Source organism: Panulirus ornatus, chromosome 58 (genome assembly GCF_036320965.1).
Source record: "Panulirus ornatus isolate Po-2019 chromosome 58, ASM3632096v1, whole genome shotgun sequence".
NCBI classification, from domain to species: Eukaryota; Metazoa; Arthropoda; class Malacostraca; order Decapoda; family Palinuridae; genus Panulirus; species Panulirus ornatus.
This window is the reverse complement of record NC_092281.1, coordinates 39,814,189-39,840,540: the sequence shown is the minus strand read 5'-3', so window position 1 is coordinate 39,840,540 and position 26,352 is coordinate 39,814,189. Positions and strand designations below refer to the sequence as shown.

The window sequence follows — 26,352 nt, the reverse complement described above, 5'->3', positions numbered from 1 at the left end:
TACTTAGGAAAACAAATGGATTTGTATGTAGCATTTATGGATCTGGAGAAGGCATATGATAGAGTTGATAGAGATGCTCTGTGGAAGGTTTTAAGAATATATGGTGTTGGAGGCATGTTGTTAGAAACAGTGAAAAGTTTTTATCCAGGATGTAAGGCATGTGTACGTGTAGGAAGAGAGGAAAGTGATTGGTTGTCAGTGAATATAGGTTTGCGGCATTGGTGTGTGATGTCTCCATGGTTGTTTAATTTGTTTATGGATGGGGTTGTTAGGGAGGTGAATGCAAGAGTTTTGGAAAGAGGGGCTAGTATGCAGTCTGTTGTGGATGAGAGAGCTTGGGAAGTGAGTCAGTTGTTGTTCGCTGATGATACAGCGCAGGAGGCTGATTCATGTAAGAAACTGCAGAAGCTGGTGACTGAGTTTGGTAAAGTGTGTGAAAGAAGAAAGTTAAGAGTAAATGTGAATAAAAGAGCAAGGTCATTAGGTACAATAGGGTTGAGGGTCAAGTCAATTGGGAGGTAAGTTTGAATGGAGAAAAACTGGAGGAAGTAAAGTGTTTTAGATATCTGGGAGTGGATCTGGCAGCGGACGGAACCATGGTAACGGAAGTGAATCATAGGGTGGGGGAGGGGGCGAAAATCCTGGGAGCCTTGAAGAATGGGTGGAAGTCGAGAACATTATCTCGGAAAGCAAAAATGGGTATGTTTGAAGGAATAGCGGTTCCAACAAAGTTGTATGGCTGCGAAGCGTGGGCTATGGATAGAGTTGTGCGCAGGAGGGTGGACGTGCTGGAAATGAGATGTTTGAGGACAATATGTGGTGTGAGGTGGTTTGATCGAGTAAGTAATGTATGGGTAAGAGAGATGTGTGGAAATAAAAAGAGTGTGGTTGAGAGAGCAGAAGAGGGTGTTTTGAAATGGTTTGGTCACATGGAGAGAATGAGTGAGGAAAGATTGACAAAGAGGATATATGTGTCAGAGGTGGAGGGAAAGAGGAGAAGTGGGAGACCAAATTGGAGGTGGAAAGATGGGGTGAAAAAGATTTTGAGTGATCGGGGCCTTGACATGCAGGAGGGTGAAAGGTGTGCAAGGAATAGAGTGAATTGGAACGATGTGGTATACCGGGGTCGACCTGCTGTCAATGGCTTGAACCAGGGTATGTGAAGTGTCTGGGGTAAACCATGGAAAGTTGTGTGGGGCCTGGATGATGAAAGGGAGCTGTGGTTTCGGTACATTATTACATGACAGCTAGAGACTGAGTGTGAACGAATGGTGCCTTTGGTGTCTTTTCCTAGCGCTACCTCGCACACCTGATGGGGGGAGGGGGTTGTTTTTCCATGTGTGGCGAGGTGGCGATGGGAACAAATAAAGGCAGACAGTATGAATTATGTACATGTGTATATAAATTTATGTGTCTGTGTGTGTATATATATTTGTACATTGAGATGTATAGGTATGTATATTTGCGTGTGTGGACGTGTATGTATATACATGTGCATGTGGGTGGGTTGGGCCATTGTTTCGTCTGTTTCCTTGCGCTACCTCGCCAACGCGGGAGACAGCGACAAAGCAAAATAAATAAAAAAATAAAATATATATATATATATATATATATATATATATATATATATATATATATATATATATATATATATATATATATATATATGTATCTTTCTTTTCTTTCATACTATTCGCTATTTCCCGCGTTAGCGAGGTAGTGTTAAGAACAGAGGACTGGGCCTTTGAGGGAATATCCTCATCTGGCCCCCTTCTCTGTTCCTTCTTTGGGAAAAAAAAACAAAAAAAAAACAAGAGGGGAGGATTTCCAGCCCCCCACTCCCTTCCCTTTTAGTCGCCTTCTACGACAAGCAGGGAATACGTGGGAAGTATTCTTTCTCCCCTATCCCCAGGGATATATATATATATATATATATATATATATATATATATATATATATATATATAAATGATCATACTTTTTAACATATTTAAACAAGGCATTTGATTTTTGTCCCATTCTTATACTATATTTATGTTGCTTAAGTCTAACAGAAAGATCCTTACCAGTCTGACCAACATAAAATTTATCACATTTTCCAAAAGGCACAATAAAGATGCATCCAAGAGAATTTTCTGGCGAAATCCTGATTAAGATATTCTTTATAGTATTATTGTTGCCAAAGGCAACATTTACATTAAAGAATTTAAGCAACATGGGAAGCAAAGTGAAATTATTATTAAGAGGGAGAACTAAAAGATTCTTGGTGTCAATGGGAAGTTTGGGCTCAACTCTATAAAATGATTTCTTTGCTAACATAAGGGATTTATCAATGAAAGATCTAGCGTACTTTAACTTAGATCCAATGGAATATATCTTTTCAAACTCATCATCAATAAACTCTGGACTGCAAATACGTAATGCCCTAAGGAACATAGATTGAAATGATGATTTTTTAACTTTGTCATGTTGAGATGAGTAATAATGTATATATGAGCATACATTGGTGGGTTTTCTGTATATGCTAAACTTAAACTTGTTTCCTTGTCTATTGATCATGCAATCTAAAAATGGTAACGTACCATTATTTTCATTTTCTACAGTAAATTTGATGGAAGGTACTAAATTGTTAAGTAAGGGGAGAAATATTTGTAAATCTTCATTTGTTGGCCAAACACAAAGAACATCACCTACATACCTAGACCAAATTGCATGAGAGGGTAAGATATCCTTTAGTAATTTTGTTTCAAAAAATTCCATATAAAGATTACTTATTACAATGGCCATACCAAATTTTTGAGCATAATAATCACCATTAAATTGAAATACACAGTCTTTCATACACAATTTTATCACTTCAATGAAATTAGACTTTGAAACAGGTAAATGAATATCATCCAAGACATCAAATAAATATTCTAAAAGGTCATCTACTGGAACTTTAATGAAAAGTGAGGAAACATCAAAGCTAACTAGTTTGAAATCAAAATTAATATTGATATTGTTTAGCTTGTTGACTGAATCTACTTTGTTCATGATATTAGAATTTGATACCTTACCCACTAAAAGGCTTAATAAAGAAACTAACCATTTTGACAGTTTATATGTGACGGAGCCTACTGAACTCACTGTAGGTCTTGCTGGAAAATTCTGTTTATGTGTCTTGATAAGTCCATACACATATGGCAATGAAGGGGACAAAGATGACAAACTTTTGATAAGAGAAATGTTACCTTTCAACAACGACTTCATTTCTTTATTGAAGTGAGAATTAACTGCTTCTAAGGGATTTTTACTAAGTTTAGAATATGTTGTGTTATCATTTAGAAGATCATTCATTATAGATAAATAGTTACTTTTGTTTGAAATCACAACAGTGTAAGCCTTATCTGCTTTAGTAATATGTATATCTTTGTCTTTTTTTTAAGGTGTTAATAGCTCTTATGAATCTTTTAGGGGAATTCGCTTCCACTCGTTTTGACAAACTGGCATACACTAAACCCTTACAGATATTAATATCATCATTACTTAAATTACTGCATTTTTCTAAATTACAAAAAAGACTTTGTGACATCAACACAGCTGGCTTCTGTGTTAGAGCACACAAAACTTAAACCATAGCATAATGCACACAAGGAATCTTTATCTAGTTGTTTATTAGACAGGTTTACCACAAAAGATGGGTTTGTGTTCTTGGTCCAGTCGCTGTTTTCAATAAGATGGTCCAACTTACGATTTAGTGACACTTGTAGCCTATTGCGTTCTTTCATTAATTCATCATAGCAATAGTCCAATATCCGGTTCTTCCAGTGTGTCGGTATTACCATTTGAAAGGCACGTTTCTTCTCTCTTGAAATGCGAAAGGCCTCCTCCATTTTACGTTTCTTTAATTCAATGTTTTTCTTTAAAATGATATTTTGAAATTGGTCACATGGTCGACCAGACAGCTGCAACAAACGTTGAGGTAGGACAGATCTTGGCATAACTTGTTCATCAAGGCATTTCCTAAGGAATTCAAATCGCAACTTCGGTTGATGAGCCTTGATTAGCGATTTGGAGAAAGCAGTAACGCAAGAAGAAAGTCCAGGACAGCTTGTAGAGAAGTAATAGAAGAGCCGTGTGGAATCCATGTTGGAAAGGATCACAATTTTGTGCGTGATCAAGATATTCCTATGAGTACATCTCAGTTATTAACTCTATTACCAAGAGAAATATCATTGAATCTTCTATCATTGAATACACAAAGACTTATAATCTTAATATTAGTGATGGTCTATACAAATTAGATAACTTTATTGTTGATAAGATTTGTAAAATGATAAGTTTATGAACGCTTGTTGTATGTTTTGGACAATCACATGTTTACCAAATGGCGTCCTAGCTTCGTCTTCGATGTATATCAACTGATTGTTATATTTCTCTCTTGTGTCTCCCCTGATGATGTGATTATTACACGAAAGTGCACTTGGGAACTTTTCGTGTTTCATTTTCCCCGTGGATTCATAGGAATATCTTGATCACGAGCAAAATTGTGATCCTTTCCAACATATATATATATATATATATATATATATATATATATATATATATATATATATATATATATATATATATATATATATACATATATATATATATATACATATATATATATATACATATGTGATCTTTTCCAACATATATATATATATATATATATATATATATATATATATATATATATATATATATATATATATATATATATATATATATATATATATATATATATATATATATATACATATATATATATATATATATATATATATATATATATATATATATATATATATATATATATATATATATATATATATATATATATATATATATATATATATATATATATATATATATATATATATATGTATATATATATATATATTATCCCTGGGGATAGGGGATTAAGAATACTTCTCACGTATTCCCTGCGTGTCGTAGAAGGCGACTAAAAGGGGAGGGAGCGGGAGGCTGGAAATCCTCCCCTCCCATTTTTTTTTTTTTTTTCCAAAAGAAGGAACAGAGGGGGGCCAGGTGAGGATATTCCACAAAGGCCCAGTCCTCTGTTCTTAACGCTACCTCGCTAACGCGGGAAATGGCGAATAGTTAAAAAAAAAAATATATATATATATATATATATATATATATATATATATATATATATATATATATATATATATATATATATATATATATATATATATACCTTTCTTTCAAACTTTCAAACTATTCGCCATTTCCCGCATTAGCGAGGTAGCGTTAAGAACAGAGGACTGGGCCTTTGAGGGAATACCCTCACCTGGCCCAATTCTCTGTTCCTTCTTTTGGAAAATTAAAAAAAAAACGAGAGGGAAGGCTGGTTCCCTCACCTGGCCCAATTCTCTGTTCCTTCTTTTGGAAAATTAAAAAAAAAACGAGAGGGGAGGATTTCCAGCCCCCCGCTCCCTCCCCTTTTAGTCGCCTTCTACGACACGCAGGGAATACGTGGGAAGTACTCTTAATCCCCTATCCCCAGGGATCATATATGTATATATATATATATATATATATATATATATATATATATATATATATATATATATATATATATATATATATATATATATATATATATATATATATATATAAGAGTGTGGTTTCAGAAGTGGTAGAGGATGTGTGGATCAGGTGTTTGCTTTGAAGAATGTATGTGAGAAATACTTAGAAAAGCAAATGGATTTGTATGTAGCATTTATGGATCTGGAGAAGGCATATGATAGAGTTGATAGAGCTGCTCTGTGGAAGGTATTAAGAATATATGGTGTGGGAGGAAAGTTGTTAGAAGCAGTGAAAAGTTTTTATCGAGGATGTAAGGCATGTGTACGTGTAGGAAGAGAGGAAAGTGATTGGTTCTCAGTGAATGTAGGTTTGCGGCAGGGGTGTGTGATGTCTCCATGGTTGTTTAATTTGTTTATGGATGGGGTTGTTAGGGAGGTAAATGCAAGAGTCTTGGAAAGAGGGGCAAGTATGAAGTCTGCTGGGGATGAGAGAGCTTGGGAAGTGAGTCAGTTGTTGTTCGCTGATGATACAGCGCTGGTGGCGGATTCATGTGAGAAACTGCAGAAGCTGGTGACGGAGTTTGGTAAAGTGTGTGGAAGAAGAAAGTTAAGAGTAAATGTGAATAAGAGCAAGGTTATTAGGTACAGTAGGGTTGAGGGTCAAGTCAATTGGGAGGTGAGTTTGAATGGAGAAAAACTGGAGGAAGTGAAGTGTTTTAGATATCTGGGAGTGGATCTGTCAGCGGATGGAACCATGGAAGCGGAAGTGGATCATAGGGTGGGGGAGGGGGCGAAAATTTTGGGAGCCTTGAAAAATGTGTGGAAGTCGAGAACATTATCCCGGAAAGCAAAAATGGGTATGTTTGAAGGAATAGTAGTTCCAACAATGTTGTATGGTTGCGAGGCGTGGGCTATGGATAGAGTTGTGCGCAGGAGGATGGATGTGCTGGAAATGAGATGTTTGAGGACAATGTGTGGTGTTAGGTGGTTTGATCGAGTAAGTAACGTAAGGGTAAGAGAGATGTGTGGAAATAAAAAGAGCGTGGTTGAGAGAGCAGAAGAGGGTGTTTTGAAATGGTTTGGGCACATGGAGAGAATGAGTGAGGAAAGATTGACCAAGAGGATATATGTGTCGGAGGTGGAGGGAACGAGGAGAAGAGGGAGACCAAATTGGAGGTGGAAAGATGGAGTGAAAAGGATTTTGTGTGATCGGGGCCTGAACATGCAGGAGGGTGAAAGGAGGGCAAGGAATAGAGTGAATTGGAGCGATGAGGTATACAGGGGTTGACGTGCTGTCAGTGGATTGAATCAAGGCATGTGAAGCGTCCGGGGTAAACCATGGAAAGCTGTGTAGGTATGTATATTTGCGTGTGTGGACGTGTGTATGTACATGTGTATGGGGAGGGTTGAGCCATTTCTTTCGTCTGTTTCCTTGCGCTACCTCGCAAACGCGGGAGACAGCGACAAAGTATAAAAAAAAAAAAAAAATAAGAGTGAGTGCTCAAATTACAGAGGTATAAGTTTGTTGAGTATTCCTGGTAAATTATATGGGAGAGTATTGATTGAGAGGGTGAAGGCATGTACAGAGCATCAGATTGGGGAAGAGCAGTGTGGTTTCAGAAGTGGTAGAGGATGTGTGGATCAGGTGTTTGCTTTGAAGAATGTATGTGAGAAATACTTAGAAAAGCAAATGGATTTGTATGTAGCATTTATGGATCTGGAGAAGGCATACGATAGAGTTGATAGAGATGCTCTGTGGAAGGTATTAAGAATATATGGTGTGGGAGGAAAGTTGTTAGAAGCAGTGAAAAGTTTTTATCGAGGATGTAAGGCATGTGTACGTGTAGGAAGAGAGGAAAGTGATTGGTTCTCAGTGAATGTAGGTTTGCGGCAGGGGTGTGTGATGTCTCCATGGTTGTTTAATTTGTTTATGGATGGGGTTGTTAGGGAGGTAAATGCAAGAGTCTTGGAAAGAGGGGCAAGTATGAAGTCTGTTGGGGATGAGAGAGCTTGGGAAGTGAGTCAGTTGTTGTTCGCTGATGATGGTGGCTGATTCATGTGAGAAACTGCAGAAGCTGGTGACTGAGTTTGGAAAAGTGTGTGGAAGAAGAAAGTTAAGAGTAATGTGAATAAGAGCAAGGTTATTAGGTACAGTAGGGTTGAGGGTCAAGTCAATTGGGAGGTGAGTTTGAATGGAGAAAAACTGGAGGAAGTGAAGTGTTTTAGATATCTGGGAGTGGATCTGTCAGCGGATGGAACCATGGAAGCGGAAGTGGATCATAGGGTGGGGGAGGGGGCGAAAATCCTGGGAGCCTTGAAGAATGTGTGGAAGTCGAGAACATTATCTCGGAAAGCAAAAATGGGTATGTTTGAAGGAATAGTGGTTCCAACAATGTTGTATGGTTGCGAGGCGTGGATGGATGTGCTGGAAATGAGATGTTTGAGGACAATGTGTGGTGTGAGGTGGTTTGATCGAGTGAGTAACGTAAGGGTAAGAGAGATGTGTGGAAATAAAAAGAGCATGGTTGAGAGAGCAGAAGAGGGTGTTTTGAAGTGGTTTGGGCACATGGAGAGGATGAGTGAGGAAAGATTGACCAAGAGGATATATGTGTCGGAGGTGGAGGGAACAAGGAGAAGAGGGAGACCAAATTGGAGGTGGAAAGATGGAGTGAAAAAGATTTTGTGTGATCGGGGCCTGAACATGCAGGAGGGTGAAAGGAGGGCAAGGAATAGAGTGAATTGGAGCGATGTGGTATACCGGGGTTGACGTGCTGTCAGTGGATTGAAGCAAGGCATGTGAAGCGTCTGGGGTAAACCATGGAAAGCTGTGTAGGTATGTATATTTGCGTGTGTGGACGTGTGTATGTACATGTGTATGGGGGGGGGGTTGGGCCATTTCTTTCGTCTGTTTCCTTGCGCTACCTCGCAAACGCGGGAGACAGCGACAAAGTATAAAAAAAAAAAAAAAAAAAATATATATATATATATATATATATATATATATATATATTATATATATATATATATATATATATATATATATATATATATATATATGTATGTATGTATGTATTTGGACGATTTTTGCAATAAAATGGTGCAAATGACAGAAGGAGCAGAAGGTCAAGAGAAAGGTGCAAAAGGTGAAAAAGAGGGCAAATGAGAGTTGAGGTGAAAGAGTATCATTAAAGTTTAGAGAGAATAAAAAGATGTTTTAGAAGAAGGTAAATAAAGTGCATAAGACAAGAGAACAACGGGAACATCGGAGAAGGGGCTAATGGGAGGTTATAACAAGTAGTGGTGATGTGAGAAGGAGATGGAGTGATTATTTTGAAGGTTTGTTGAATGTGTTAGATGATAGAGTGGCAGATATAGGATGTTTGGACGAGGTGATGTGCGAAGTGAGAGGGCTAGGGAGAATGATTTGGTAAACATAGAAGAGTTAGTGAAAGCTTTGTGGAAGATGAAAGCCGGCAAGGCAGCAGGTTTGGATGGTATTGCAGTGGAATTTATTAAAAAAAGGGGGTGACTGTGTTGTTGACTGGTTGGTAAGGATATTCAATGTATGTATGACTCATGGTGAGGTGTATGAGGGTTGGGGAAATGCATGCATAGCGCCATTGTGCAAAGGCAACGGGGATAAAAGTGAGTGCTCAAATTACAAAGGTATAAGTTTGTTGAGTATTCGTGGGAAATTATTTGGGAGGATGTTGACTGAGAGGGTGAAAGCATGTACAGCGCATCAGGTTGGGGAAAAGCAGCGTAGTTTCAGAAGTGGTAGAGGATGTGTGGATCAGGTGTTTGCTTTGAAGAATGTATGTCAGAAATACTTAGAAAAACAAATCAATTTGTATGTAGCATTTATGGATCTAGAGAAGGCATATAATAGAGTTGATAGAGATGCTCTGTGAAAGGTATTAAGAAAATATGGAGTGGGAGGCAAGATGGTAGAATCAGTGAAAAGTTTTCATCGAGTATGTAAGCCATGTGTACGAGTAAGAAAAGAGGAAAGTGACTGGTTCTCAGTGAATGTCAGTTTGCGGTAGGGGTTCGTAATGTCTCCATGGTTGTTTAATATGCTTCTGGATGGGCTTGTTATGGAGGTGAATGGTAAGGCTTGTTATGGAGGTGAATGCAAGAGTTTTGAAGAGAGGGGCAAGTATGCAGTCTGTTGTGAATGAGAGAGCTTGGGAAGTGAGTCACTTGTTCGCTAATGATACATCGCTGGTGGCTGATTCATGTGAGAAACTGCAGAAGCTGGTGCCTGAGTTTGGTAAAGTGTGTGAAAGAAAAACGCTGAGAGTAAATGTGAATAAGAGCAAGGTTATTAGGTACAGTAGAGTTGAGGGACAATCAATTGGGAGGTAAGTTTGAATGGAGAAAAACTGGAGGAAGTAAAGTGTTTTAGATATCTGGGAGTGGATTTGGCAGCGGATGGAACCATGGAAGTGGAAGTGAATCACAGGGTGTTGGAGGGGGGCGAAAGTTCTGGGATCGTTGGAAAATGTGTGGAAGGCGAGAACATTATCTCGGAAAGCACAATGAGTATGTTTGAAGGAATAGTGGTTAATCATTGCCAATACCAAATTTTTGAGCATAATAATCTCCATTGAATTGGAATACACAGTCTTTCATACACAATTTTATCAGTTCAGTGAAAGCAGACTTTGAAACAGGTAAATGAATATCATCCAAAACATCAAGTAAAAATTCTAAAAGGTCATCAACTTGAATTTTTGTGAAAAGTGAGGAAACATCAAAGCTGAGAACCAAAGAACATGTAAGCGTCATTTGTTTACACTAAGGCGACCTTAGAGGGCGCATGTGTGCGTAATTTCACTCACAGCCTGGCTGACAGGTCCTGAAATTGAATCTATAGTATTCTGTGTTAGAAGTCAGTTCCACCCGATTAGAGGTGAGGAAGAAGAGGTGAGACAGGGGAAGGGATAGTTTAAAATGGAAAAATGGTGTAAGTCTTTTGATGCAAGTGGGTGACTATCTGGAAGTGTCTTTTTGGTGCAATATTTACATACCGTAAGCAAACTGGGGTGTGTCTGTATTTATGCTGTATGTTTTAGTTTTTGAAAGGAGATTCGCTAAGCTCAGCTACACATTGTTAATAGCGTACGTCGATGGATGACTGGTGCCTTCCTCAGTGCTTTGAGGCTTCGAAGAACCATGTGCGTTTCATGTTTGTAATGTCGCCGAAATCTCAGATTTGTGTATAGTTTTTATCACTGTCATCTTCAAGTTTCTGCCATAATTTTTGGTCTGCTCCTCTTGGGTATAAACTGACTCGTTTAATATGTAGTACTTCGAAGTGCTCTGCGGTGTTTTCAATGTATGGGCATTTCTCATCTGTGGCTAGTCGTAGAGCATTACTATGTATCTTCTGTAACTTTAGCATGCCTGATGTGGAGGCGAGGAACGCTGGTACACATGACAAGGTCAGGAGAGATCTTATCATGGTCTTGACCAGGTGTAATTTCGGGTTCTCTAGGTGCCAGAATCTGTACAGACTGATCAAGGCTACTCTTCCTTGTGCGGATCTCTTGTTGACATGGTTTATCAAATCTTATATGTGTGACCTCGGATTCTGCAGTTCTTCCTGTGCGCTGTTACATTAACTTGTATGGCTATGTCGCTGGGTTTCACTTCTCTTAGCGCCACTATAGTAAATTTTGCTTTTAATTTTCCAGTCCTTTTAGACTTTGTTTAGCCCGATTGTCTCCAACTGTACTAAACGAGTATGTTCTGGGAGCGAGTTGCTCGAGACCTCTATTTGCATGGGGTCATCGACATGGAAGATGTCCATGCTCAGGGAACCAACTGCTGAGTAAATGTCAGCTGCGAAAGTTATGAATAGTGTTGATGACAGGACGCTGCCCTTTGGGACCCAGCTTAGGAGAAAAAATTTGTGTAACGTCGCCCTAGTGATGATGATTTCAATGGTGAGTTGCTTTAGAAAGTTACACTGTAGTCTTTCTGTGATCTCTGGTATGCCTAGTTGAAGTAGTTTGTACTAAAGGTTGTTAGTCTATGGCATTGATTGTGTCTCTTTGTACAGATGTACAGTTTATTCTTTGTCCTCTGTTTGTTTGTTTTTTCTCTGCCGTAGTTGTTGAGATGGTGCTTTTGCCCCTTCTGATTCGGGTTATAACAGTTGTTTTCAAGGAGACCTCTTAACCTTAGGTTCAGAATTCTTTCAAAAAGTTTCGCTATGACTTCTATAAGAGATATGGGACTTCTAGTTCTTAGAGTTTGATTCTGGCATTCCTGATTACATTACCATTGTTACTGTGGCCACTTTGAACTTTCGGGGAAAGTAATCAGGTTAGCAGTGTCAATGTTGAAAAGATATTTCACATTTTCCCTGGGCTGAGTTCTGGGTTTTCTAGATGTCTGATCGAAGTTCCAGCAAATCGATTGTCAGTGAGAGGCGTGCGTTAGGGTACAGTCAGGGTGAGTCTGTCGTATTATGTTTTTTTTTCTCTCATCCGAGTCAGCCAGTCGGTTGTTTCTGTTTGATGATCATAGTTATAGTCTCTACTTTCATCAGCACGTAATCTTGAACTCTGTTTTCCATGTGTACATGAATTCTGTTGCCTTACGTCCATCGTGATCAAATTTTGTTACACTTAATTTACAGATATTTGATGTTACTTCCCTTGTAAGCGTCCGATTCCTTGCCAGAACGCTTTCGGGTCACTATATTCCTGCGCTAAGGAGCTGATCGTCTTTTCTCTGCGCAGTTTTGAATTGGTTTCTTGCTTTTTCCATTAAGGTCTGCTGGAGGTCTTTGCTCTGTCGCTATAGAGCATATGTCCAGCCGTAGGAGTTGACATAGGCTGAGACATCGGTGAAACGGGCTATAATCTGATATTTCAATGAGTGTAGAGTACGATAATGTTTTGTTGGAGATTACAGTTAATCGCGGCTTATATTTTTTTCCGATGGTTTCAGAGCACGTAGTTCCTTGTCTATTGCATCACTTTGTTTTACTTTAGGAACGATACAGGGGAGATTTTCATGATGTCACTGAGTAGTTTCCACTTAGCTTTTTCAGTAGCCATCCGTTGTGCACCGGGAATGAGGACTGGAGTGGTTGATATGGTTACTATCATGAAAATATGATGGCTGCTTGAAAGGACACATTTTCTGTTATGAATATTTTATTGCGGTTTAACCATTTTCAAGTATTACATCCGGTACGGTCAGGGCTGAGTGACCTATAAATGTTAGGAAGTTTGACTCTTGGTGATGGGCCCCAAAATGTTTAATCGGTTTTAGTGTATTTCCACTTGTGTTGTTGTGGTTTGTATGCCTTGCGTTAAATTCGCCGATGATCTGGGCTCTTTCTGATATCGTAAGAAACTTGATGTAATCTGGTAACATAAGACATCCTCGCCGTGGAGGTGGGGTTACAGCACACACACACACACACACACACACACACACACACACACTGCACTCAGTTCTCACATTCGCTGCCTTCATACCTTATGGAAACCTTATGATGGCTCCGGAAGTCTTCTACCCTCACGGCCAGGTCAAGATGAATTTGGGGGTCTGTTATCCCCAAACACAACACGGTCTGAGGCCTTTTTTTTTTGCCTTACATACATTTTGCGGTGGTTTCTGAGGTCTTCCACCACAACGCCTCGATCTTGGACCTAATCTTACTCTACGTATTCCTTGCGATGGTTTCGGAGGTCCTGTATCCCAACGGTTCGGTCTGGGACCTTATTCAACATCAAGTATATCTTATGATGATTTCTGAGTTCTACTTCCACAACTTCGTCCTAAGACCTTATATCACTTTACCTATGATGATTTCCAAAGTCTCCTATCTCCAAAATGGAGGTGAGACCTTCACTTTACCTAACCTGAACGATAGTTTTGAAGGCCGTCTACCTACACAGCTGGGTCTGGAACCTTACCTTACCCTACGTATACCTTTTGATGGTTTCGAACACCTAGTACATGAAGTATACCTTGCGAGGCAAACACGCGCACCTGCTGATAATAGTCCTCATCTGACGTTGTTATCTACAGGTGTCTGACACTGCCAGGTCAGCCGTCGGCTCCGTGGTGGACCTCGTCAACGATATGGTTGAGGACAAGATCAACATCATCAAAGAACGGGTGAGATCAAGTCATACCAATTTATTTTTTCTTTTTATCAGAATAACAACTCTGTTGTTTTACATTTATTTGTTACTGACCCCTAGTTCAAACATCATCAAAAAAGTGTGATATTAAAGAAAAAGTGTTGTAACTTATCTTCAGGCTATATATGTGAAAATAGATTAAGATAAAGAGTGGTTTATTGAACTAAAGCGGCCATTCTGTTGAAAATTCACAGTTGAGGTATTACCGATATTACAGAATCAGGAGGTCGTAATGGTAACTAGTCAACTGAGCACAAGAGAACATAATATCAGGGTTTAGTTGGATGTTTCCACGCTTTGCTTGAGCGCGTGAGTCACTTACATCTGTTCTGACTTCCTCGGTTGGCTCAGATTTCTCCCTTAATCCTGATGAGATTGTTGATTTTATCCACCAGGAGAATCAACGTTCCAAACTTACTGGGACCCGCAGGCTAAGTGTTCAGTTTGCTAACCCCAGTGACCCATATCGCTTTCTTACTCGTACACCTCGTCCTTCCTAATCAAGGCCACCTCATTAACTCTCTCTCTCTCTCTCTCTCTCTCTCTCTCTCTCTCTCTCTCTCTCTCTCTCTCTCTCTCTCTCTCTCTCTCTCTCTCTCTCTCTCTCTCTCTCTCTCTCTCTCTCTCTCTCTCTCTCTCTCTCTCTCTCTCTCTCTCTCTCTCTCTCTCATATATATATTCATTATTTATTTATTATTTATTTTGCTTTGTCGCTGTCTCCCGCTTTAGCGAGGTAGCGCAAGGAAACAGACGAAAGAATAGCCCAACCCACCCACATACACATGTATATACATACACGTCCACACACGCAAATATACATACCTATACAACTCAATGTATGCATATATACACACACACAGACATACATATATACATATGTACATAATTCATACTGTCTGCCTTTATTCATTCCCATCGCCACCTCGCCACACATGGAATAACAACCCCCTCCCCCTCATGTGAGCGAGGTAGCGCTAGGAAAAGACAACAAAGGCCCCATTAGTTCACACTCAGTCTCTAGCTGTCATGTAATGATGCACCGAAACCACAGCTCCCTTTCCACATCCAGGCCCCACACAACTTTCCATGGTTTACCCCAGACGCTTCACATGCCCTGGTTCAATCCATTGATAGCACGTCGACCCCGGTATACCACATCGTTCCAATTCACTCTATTCCTTGCACGCCTTTCACCCTCCTGCATGTTCAGGACCCGATCACACAAAATCTTTTTCACTCCATCTTTCCACCCCAATTAGGTCTCCCACTTCTCCTCGTTCCCTCCACCTCTGACACATATATCCTCTTGGTCAATCATTCCTCACTCATACTCTCCATGTGACCAAACCATTTCAAAACACCCTCTTCTGCTCTCTCAACCACACTCTTTTTATTACCACACATCTCTCTTACCCTATTATCACTTACTCGATCAAACCACCTCACATCACATATTGTCCGCAAACATCTCATTTCCAGCACATCCACCCTCCTGCGGACAACTCTATCCATAGCCCATGCCTCGCAACCATACAACATTGTTGGAACCACTATTCCTTCAAACATACCCACTTTTGCTTTCCGAGATAATGTTCTCGACTTCCACACATTCTTCAAGGCTCCCAGGATTTTCGCCCCCTCCCCCACCCTATGATTCACTTCCGCTTCCATGGTTCCATCCACTGCCAAATCCACTGCCAGATATCTAAAACACTTCATTTCCTCCAGTTTTTTTCCATTCAAACTTACCTCCCAATTAACTTGTCCCTCAATCCTACTGTACCTAATAACCTTGCTCTTATTCACATTTACTCTTAACGTTCTTCTTTCACACACTTTACCAAACTCAGTCACCAACTTCTGCAGTTTCTCACCTGAATCAGTAACCAGCACTGTATCATCAACGAACAACAGCTGACTCACTTCCCAAGCCCTCTCATCCACAACAGACTTCGTACTTGCCCCTCTCACCAAAACTCTTACATTCACCTCCCTAACCACCCCATCCATATATTGTATCTCCCCTGATGATTTGATTATCACACTTTGGAAGAGGAATTTTCTTACCTTAAGAGCGGGATAAACAATCAGCTAACACAATGTTAACACATGAGGTCTGCTAAAAACAATGTAACGTATAAATTTTACATAACAAGGCCCACCTATTTAACTTCTGACTCCGATCCCGTAACTTAACATTTTTAAAGGGGTTGGTAGTCAGTACACTTTAAGTGATTGGCTGAAGGGCACAAATATACAGTGTTATAATACAAATATGAAAACAAAGGTTACTTCTATGATTGCCTGACGGACACATACATAAAGTGTTACAATACAAATAGCAAAAACAAAAGTTACTTCTAGTGATTGCCTGAAGAACACATACAGAAAGTGCTACAATACAAATAGCAAAAACAAAAGTTCTCTATTCATGGTGGGGCTATCTGTTTGGGCTCAACCTTCTCTCTGTCCTCTTCCATGAGGACAGCACCGGCTTTTACAACACTGGCGGCATTCACAGCTAATCTGGTTGGAGCTTGCAAAATAAAACAGTTGGAAAGTAGGGTTCCTAACTAATAAGAGAGACTGTCTCACACTGCTCATTCCAAACATCTAATATCTTTCTTCAATAAGTATGTCAGAGGGGTTACGACTGTTGCAAAATTTACAACGAACATCCTATAGTACCCAACTATATCCAAGCAACTATATACAAGTTCTCTCACGCCCCCGCCCGGGTCCCAGGTCTTCGAGGCACTCGCAGCTACGTCGTCGACTTCGTCACACACGGCTACTGCTGGACGTAAGATGATGCAGACTGGCACCGTCGGTTCTAAGGGTGGAGGATCACGACTGAAATATGGCTTAGGCATGTTGACGTGGCATAATCTCCGACCTCTGCGCCTATCGGGGGTAGAGACAAGGTAATTGGAATCCCCTACACTCCAGATAATGGTGTAAGAACCCTTAGAAAGGACAACCAAGGGTTGACCTGGCTGCTGCAGTTGAAGCAACACCTCGTCGCCCGCCTCAAACCTTCTCAAACGAGATCGTTTGTCTGGCCATATTGTCCTCCGTTCCTGAGTCTCTCTTGAATGGGCGCGAGACAAATCTTCAGTCTCACCCACTGATTCTTATACAGACTCGTAACCAGCACAGGAGGTATCACACATCTCGCTAATTTCATCCTCAGGGAGAGTCTTCTCTCTTGAATGAGCATGAGACAAACCCTCAGTCTCAACGGAGTCTACACCAGGGGAGAGAGTATCACAGAGCTCCCTCTCACTAGACTCACTCGTAGGGAGAGACTTCACTTCCTTTGTCTTAACGAAGTCTACACCAGGGGAGAGGGTATCACACAGCCTCTTCTCGCTGGCCTCACTCTCATGAAGAGTCTTTAGGTCCACTGTCTCAACGGAGTCTATACCAGGGAAGAGGGTATCACACAGCTTCCTCTCGCTGGTCGTCACTTCCTCCTTTTCAACGGCTATGTCCTCAGGCACACGGCCTGCCGTGCCAGCTGTCATAGACCTGGCATCATCGTGGTTGGAGACTAACTCTGGTACTTCTTCATCAAGCTGCACTGCCTCCGTGGACTCCGGGCCCGTAGGCAACACCGGCACTGGGGTAATCTTCCCACCCGCTAGGTCATTGCCTAACACAAAGTCCACACCTGAGACAGGTAACCTATCTACAACCCCTATGAGAGCATGGCCCGTGAAGAGATCTGTTTCTACCCTCACATCGACTAGTGGAACTTCCTCGGAACCCGACAGTCCATCTAGCAAGACTCGGTCTCCAAACTCTCCTCGCGGCACCAAGCCATCCAACATTAGGGACTGCAGCGAACCAGAATCCCGTAATACGGTTACTTTTCGTCGTACACCACATCTACTAACATAGCCCTCAGACAGGAACGCATTGTAGTTCCCACAGAACGGATCCTTAATCACACTCTCGCAACGCCTCTTTTTCCTAAGAGCAGGGACAGCCTCACCTACTTTACTAAGTGGCCCTAAAGTTGAGACGAGATTCACCGGTCTACTCACGGTAGAATCTCTGGATTCCTTCTCTCGAGCCCAGCAATCCCTCACCTGGTGCCCAGCCTTGCCACAATTAAAACAACTCTTAACTCTGTTGGAGTATTTCCCCTTACTTTCATGAGTTACCGGCAAGGTAGCAGATTCAGGTGGGATTACATAATCATTGGTCCTCCCTCTGCCGTCGTAGCCCTTTGAATGCCTGCCCGCGTCAAGTTTGACATCTAACATGTACTCATCTGCTAGTTTCCCAGCCTCCTCATAATCCTTCTCTGATTTAGTTATTACGTACTGCCTTACATCACGGGGTAGACCGTCCTTACATTCCTCGAACACAAATAGTTTCAGGACCGATTCAGCATCTATATAAGCTCCCGCGGAACGTACCCACTGCGCGCCTAACTTGTACTTCTCACAAAAGTGATCTAGGTAGGGTTGATCAGGGCGCTTATGCTTAGCTCGAAATCTGAGTCGGTGTGGTTCCGGACTTAAAAGATAAGAATTTATCACTGCCTGCTTAACGACCTCATAATCACCACACTGGTCATCGTTCAACGCGGTGTATGTGGATTCAGCTTTGCCAAAAAGAAGGGGCCGCAAAACTGTCACCCAGGCTGACTTCGGCCAAGAGCAGTCACGGGCAGTCTGTTCAAATTTAAGGAAAAAGGAAGCCACGTTATCTTCATCGAACTTAGTTACGAGATGTAAGTCTCCCAACCGAGACGACACTGGTCCTGATGGTGAAGCGTTAAGTCTAAGTTTTTCACGTTCGAGGGCGATCCTCTCCTTTTGCATTTCGGCATTGATCTTGGCTATATCTAGTTGAATTCGCCAGTATTCGGGATCAACATTATCATCACAAGGGATATGGGGAGGGATCGAGGCTTCGGCCGACGTCACTGTTGGAGCGGTATTGTCGTCACTAATTTCAACATCAGGCGCAGCATCTACTATCTGTTCACTAGCAAAATGATTTATAACTAAGGTCTCCAACTGTACTTTACTAGCTTTCCGGTCATAATTCAGTTTTAACCTATTCGCAATAAGCTTCAACTCATGCTTTGTTAAAGATTTGATGTCCTCGTGAGAGGGCACAGATCCAAAGAACTGGTCAACGTCAGCGTTGCTGGTCAACGGCATGATTAACGAAAAGGAAAGATATTCCGTTAAGGCAAGAAATATCCTGGCAAGGTCGCCAATTTATATGTTACGAACTCATTCCTTATTCAGGCTATGTCGCCAGTACCATATACGTCACAAATACCACTGATCCTTGTTGTTTCACAACGGGATAACATAATCATAAAGTTATGGGATGGAATTAAAGACCAGCATTACATTAAATCTACTTATAATGAAAGAATCTTAAGTGTACAAAGATAAGCACATAGATCAGGCATGAATCATTTACGTTAACATTGGTACATGAGTTAACATTCCAGATAAGATTTCAAGCCAGGAGATCTCTTTCCTTTATGACAGTTCGTCGATAACATTACATTGATAATTATAACGGGCTTACAGGCTTACAGCACAGCAGGGCTTACAGGCTTACATGCTTACGGCTGGGGAGACTACTTAACTCGCTGGTCTAGAGAGAGAGAGAGCTCAGCGGGTGTCATGGGTATATATCACAAAGACGAGTCTCCGCCCTGCTGGCTATAACGCCACCCTTGATTGGCTATGGGACTCAGAGCACTCGTGATTGGTTGGGGTATTCTAGCGACGCACATCTGGGCAGCGCACCCTCCTCTTGATTGACAGCTCAAGGACAAATGACCATCTGGTTTCAAAATTAAGCCTAACGCTTGGTGGGAACAGAAGCTCTGAGCCATTCTCAGAGGAGGACATCTCTATACACAAAGACACACACACGTAATATACACGAACATGTGGGCACACGCGCACACGTTCGTAACAATATGAATATATATATATATATATATATTTTTTTTTTTTTTTTTTTTTTTTGCTTTTTCGCTGTCTCCCGCATTTGCGAGGTAGCGCAAGGAAACAGACGAAAGAAATGGCCCAACCCACCCCCATACACATGTATATACATATGTCCACACACGCAAATATACATACCTACACAGCTTTCCATGGTTTACCCCAGACGCTTCACATGCCCTGATTCAATCCACAGACAGCACGTCAACCCCGGTATACCACATCGCTCCAATTCACTCTATTCCTTGCCCTCCTTTCACCCTCCTGCATGGTCTCCCTCTTCTCCTCGTTCCCTCCACCTCCGACACTTATATCCTCTTGGTCAATCTTTCCTCACTCATTCTCTCCATGTGCCCAAACGATTTCAAAACACCCTCTTCTGCTCTCTCAACCACGCTCTTTTTATTTCCACACATCTCTCTTACCCTTACGTTACTTACTCGATCAAACCACCTCACACCACACATTGTCCTCAAACATCTCATTTCCAGCACATCCATCCTCCTGCGCACAACTCTATCCATAGCCCACGCCTCGCAACCATACAACATTGTTGGAACCACTATTCCTTCAAACATACCCATTTTTGCTTTCCGAGATAATGTTCTCGACTTCCACACATTCTTCAAGGCTCCCAGAATTTTCGCCCCCTCCCCCACCCTATGATCCACTTCCGCTTCCATGGTTCCATCCGCTGCCAGATCCACTCCCAGATATCTAAAACACTTCACTTCCTCCAGTTTTCCCCATTCAAACTCACCTCCCAATTGACTTGACCCTCAACCCTACTCTACCTAATAACCTTGCTCTTATTCACATTTACTCTTAACTTTCTTCTTTCACACACTTTACCAAACTCAGTCACCAGCTTCTGCAGTTTCTCACATGAATCAGCCACCAGCGCTGTATCATCAGCGAACAACAACTGACTCACTTCCCAAGCTCTCTCATCCCCAACGGACTTCATACTTGCCCCTCTTTCCAAAACTCTTGCATTCACCTCCCTAACAACCCCATCCATAAACAAATTAAACAACCATGGAGACATCACACACCCTGCCGCAAACCTACATTCACTGAGAACCAATCACTTTCCTCTCTTCCTACACGTACACATGCCTTACATCCTCGATAAAAACTTTTCACTGCTTCTAACAACTTGCCTCGCACACCATATATTCTTAATACCTTCCACAGAGCATCTCTATCAACTCTATCATATGCCTTCTCCAGATCCATAAATGCTACATACAAATCCATTTGCTTTTCTAGGTATTTCTCACATACATTCTTCAAAGCAAACACCTGATCCACACATCCTCTACCACTTCTGAAACCACACTGCTCTTCCCCAATCTGATGCTCTGTACATGCCTTCACCCTCTCAATCAATACCCTCCCATATAATTTACCAGGAATACTCAACAAACTTATACATATATATATATATATATATATATATATATATATATATATATATATATATATATATATATATATATATATATATATATATATATATATATGCATATGTATATATATGTATATATATATATATATATATATATATATATATATATATATATATATATATATATATATATATATATATATATTTATATATATATATATATATATTCTGGGAGCGTTGAGGAATGTTTGGAAGTCGAGAACATTATCTCGGAAAGCAAAAATGGGTATGTTTGAAGGAATGGTGGTTCCAACAATGTTATATGGTTGCAAGGCGTGGGCTATTGATAGAGTTGTGCGCAGGAGGGTGGATGTGCTGGAAATGAGATGTTTTAGGACAAAATGTGGTGTGAGGTGGTTTGATCGAGTAAGTAATAATAGAGTAAGAGAGATGTGTGGAAATAAAAAAATGTGGTTGAGAAAGCAGAAGAGGGTGTTTTGAAATGGTTTGATCACATGGAGAGAATGAGTGAGGAAAGATTGACCGAGAGGATATATATGTCAGAGGTGGAGGGAAAGAGGAGAAGTGGGAGACCTAATTGGAGGTGGAGAGATGGAGTGAAAAAGATTTTGAGTGATCGGGGCCTAAACATGCAGGAGGGTGAAAGGTGTGCAAGGAATAGAGTGAATTGGATCGATGTGGTATACCGGGGTCGACGTGCTGTCAATGGATTGAATCAGGGCATGTGAAGCGTCTGGGGTAAACCATGGAAAGTTGTGTGTGGCCTGGATGTGGAAAGGGAGCTGTGGTTTCGGTGCAGTATTACATGACAACTAGAGACTGAGTGTGAACGAATGGGGCCTTTGTTGTCTTTTCCTAGCACTACCTCGCACACATGAGGGGGGGAGAAGGTTGTTATTCGATGTGTGGCGGGGTGGCGATGGGAATAAATGAAGGCAGACTATGAATTATGTACATGTCTGTGTGTATATATATATATATATATATATATATATATATATATGTGTACATTGAGATGTATAGGTATGTATATTTGCGTGTGTGGACGTGTATGTATATACATGTGTATGTGGGTGGGTTGGGCCATTCTTTCGTCTGTTTCCTTGCGCTACCTCCCTAACGCGGGAGACAGCGACAAAGCAAAATAAAATATAAATATATATATATATATATATGTATATATATATATATATATATATATATATATATATATATATATATATATATATATATATATATATATATATATATATATATATACATACAAGGAGGGGAGGGTTTCCAGCCTGCCGCTCCCGTCCCCTTTAGTCGCCTTTTATGACACGTGAGTAATGCGTGGGAAGTATTCTTTCTCCCCTATCCCCAGGGATATATATGTACATATGGGTGAATGTGATAGAGTGTAACAAAGTAAACTCTAGATTCATATGGGTAAAGCTGAAAGTGGATGGAGAGAGATGGGTGATTATTGGTGCATATGCACCTGGAAATAAGAAGAAAAATTATGAGAGGCAAGTGTTTTGGGAGCAGCTGAATGAGTTTGTTAGTGGTTTTGATGCACAAGACCAGGTTACAGTGATGGGTGATTTGAATGCAAAGGTGCGTAATGTGGCAGTTGAGGGAATAATTAGTATACATGGGGTGTTCAGTGTTGTAAATGGAAGTGATGAAGAGCTTGTAAATTTTTGTGTTGAAAAGGATCGGTGATTGGGACTACCGGGTTTAAAAAGAGAGATATACATAAATATACGTATGTAAGTAGAAGAGATGGCCAGAGAGCGTTATTGGATTATGTATTAATTGATAGGCACGTGAAAGAGAGACTTTTGGATGCTAATGTGCTGAGAGGTGCAACTAGAGGGATGTCTGATCATTATCTTGTGGAGGCGAAGGTGAAGATTTGTAGAGGTTTTCAGAAAAGAAGAGAGAATGTTGGGGTGAAAAGAGTGGTGAGAGTAAGTGAGCTTAGGAAGGAGACTTGTGTGAGGAAGCACCTGGAGAGACTGAGTACAGAATAGAAAAAGGTGAGAACAAAGGTAAGGGGAGTGGGGGAGGAATGGGATGTATTTAGGGAAGCGGTGATGGCTTGCCCAAAATATTCTTGTGGCATGAGAAGCGTGGGAGGTGGGTAGATTAGAAAGAGTAGTGAGTGGTGGGATGAAGAAGTAAGATTATTAGTGAAAGAGACGAGAGAGGCACTTGGACGATTTTTGCATGGAAATAATGCAAATGACTGGGAGATGTATAAAAGAACAAGGCAGGAGGTCAAGAGAAAGGTGCAAGAGGTGAAAAAGAGGGCAAATGAGAGTTGGGGTGAGAGAGTATCATTAAATTTTAGGGAGAATAAAAAGATGTTTTGGAAGGAGGTAAATAAAGTACGTAAGACCAGGAAACAAATGGGAACTCAGTGAAGGGGGCTAATGGGGAGGTGATAAGAAGTAGTGGTAATGTGAGAAGGAGATGGAGTGAGTACATTTAAGGTTTGTTAAATGTGTTTGATGATAGAGTGGCGGATATAAGGTGTTTTGTTCGAGGAGGTGTGCAGAGAGAAAAGGTTAGAGAGAATGATTTGGTAAACAGAGAAGAGGTAGTAAAAGCCTTTGCGGAAGATGAAAGTCACCAAAGAGTCATGTTTGGATGGGACTGCAGTGGAATTTATTTAAAAAGTGGGTGACTGTATTGTTGACTGGTTGGTAAGGTTATTTAATGTAAGTATGACTCATGGTGAGGTGCCTGAGGATTGGCGGAATGCTTGCATAGTGCCATTGTACAAAGACAAAGGGGATAAAAGTGAGTGCTCAATTTAGAGAGGAATAAGTTTGTTGAGTATTCCTGGTAAATTATATGGGAGGGTATTCATTGAGAGGGTGAAGGCATGTACAGAGCATTAGACTGGGGAAGTGGAGTGTAGTTTCTGAAGTAGTAGAGGATGTGTGGATCAGGTGTTTGCTTTGAAGAATGTATGTGAGAAATACTTAGAAAAGCAAATGGATTTGTATGTAGCATTTATGGATCTGGAGAAGGCATATGACAGAGTTGATAGAGATGCTCTTTGGAAGGTATTAAGAATATATGGTGTGGGAGGCAAGTTGTTAGAAGCAGTGAAAAGTTTTTATCGAGGATGTAAGGCATGTGTACGTGTAGGAAGAGAGGAAAGTTATTGGTTCTCAGTGAATGTAGGTTTGCGGTAGGTGTTCGTGATGTCTCCATGGTTGTTTACTTTGCTTATGGATGGGGTTCTTAGGGAGGTAAATGCAAGAGCTTTGGAGAGAGGGTCAAGTATGAAGTCTGTTGTGGATGAGAGAGTTTGGGAAGTGAGTCAGTTGTTGTTCGCTGATGATACTGTGCTGGTAGCTGATTCGTGTGAGAAACTGTAGAAGCTGGTGACTGAGATTGGTAAAGTATGTTAACGAAGAAAGCTGAGAGTAATTGTGAATAAGGGCAAGGTTATTAGGTATAGTAGGGTTGAGGGTCAAGTCAATTGGGAGGTAAGTTTGAATAGAGAAAAACTGGAGGAAGTAAAGTGTGTTAGATATCTGGGAGTGGATCTGGCATCGGATGGAACCATGGAAGCGGAAGTGGATCATAGGGTGGGGGAGGGGCGAAAATCCTGGGTGCCTTGAAGAATGTGTGGAAGTCGAGAACATTATCCCGGAAACCAAAAATGGCTATGTTTGAAGGAATAGTGGTTCCAACAATGTTTTATGAGTGCGAGGCGTGGGCTATGGATAGAGTTGTGCGCAGGAGGGTGGATGTGCTGGAAATGAGATGTTTGAGGACAATGTGTGGTGTGATGTGGTTTGATCGAGTAAGTAACGTAAGGGTAAGAGAGATGTGTGGAAATAAAAAGAGCGTGGTTGAGAGAGCAGAAGAGGGTGTTTTGAAATGGTTTGGGAACATGGAGAGAATGAATGAGGAAAGATTGACAAAGAGGATATATGTGTCGGAGGTGGAGGGAACGAGGAGAATTGGGAGACCAAATTGGAGGTGGAAAGATGGAGTGAAAAAGATTTTGTGTGATCGAGGCCTGAACATGCAGGAGGGTGAAAGGAGGGCAAGGAATAGAGTGAATTGGATCGATGTGGTATACCGGGGTTGAATCAGGGTATGTGAAGCGTCTGGAGTAAACCATGGAAAGCTGTGTAGGTATGTATATTTGCGTGTGTGGACGTATGTATATACATGTGTATGGGGGTGGGTTGGGCTATTTCTTTCGGCTGTTTCCTTGCGGTACCTTGCAAACGCGGGAGACAGCGGCAAAAAAAAAAAAAAAATATATACATATATATATATATATATATATATATATATATATATATATATATATATATATATATATATATATATATATATATATATATATATATATATATATATATATATATATATACATATATATATATATATATATATATATATATATATATATATATATATATATATATATATATATATATATACATGTATTATCCCTGGGGATAGGGGTGAAAGAATACTTCCCACGCATTCCTCACGTGTCGTAGAAGACGACTAGAGGGGACGGGAGCGGGGGGCCAGAAATCCTCCCCTCCTTGTATTTTAACTTTCTAAAAATGGGAAACAGGAGTCACGCGGGGAGTGCTCATCCTCCTCGTAGACTCAGATTGGGGTGTCTAAATGTGTGTGGATATAACCAAGATGTGAAAAAAAGGAGAGATAGGTAGTATGTTTGAGGAAAGGAACCTGGATGTTTTGGCCCTGAGTGAAACGAAGCTCAAGGGTAAAGGGGAAGAGTGATTTGGGAATGTCTTGGGAGTAAAGTCAGGGGTTAGTGAGAGGACAAGAGCAAGGGAAGGAGTAGCAGTACTCCTGAAACAGGAGTTGTGGGAGTATGTGATAGAATGTAAGAAAGTAAATTCTCGATTAAAATGGGTAAAACTGAAAGTTGATGGAGAGAGATGGGTGATTATTGGTGCATATGCACCTGGGCATGAGAAGAAAGATGATGAGAGGCAAGTGTTTTGGGAGCAGCTGAATGAGTGTGTTAGTGCTTTTGATGCACAAGATAGGGTTATAGTGATGGGTGATTTGAATGCAAAGGTAAGTAATGTGGCAATTGAGGGAATAATTGGCATACATGGGGTGTTCAGTGTTGTAAATGGAAATGGTGAAGAGCTTGTAGATTTATGTGCTGAAAAAGG

At 40.7% G+C, this 26,352-nt stretch overlaps 1 protein-coding gene across 1 annotated transcript in view; it reads left to right on the top strand.

The window, feature by feature from the left end:
• LOC139766743 (uncharacterized) overlaps window positions 1-26,352 on the top strand; it is a 318,468-nt gene that overhangs the window by 69,897 nt on the left and 222,219 nt on the right. The window contains exon 3 of the mRNA XM_071695665.1: window positions 13,635-13,724. Within this exon, the coding sequence (XP_071551766.1) occupies window positions 13,689-13,724 (36 nt within the window). The 5' untranslated portion in view covers window positions 13,635-13,688. The remainder of the gene's footprint in view (window positions 1-13,634; window positions 13,725-26,352) is intronic.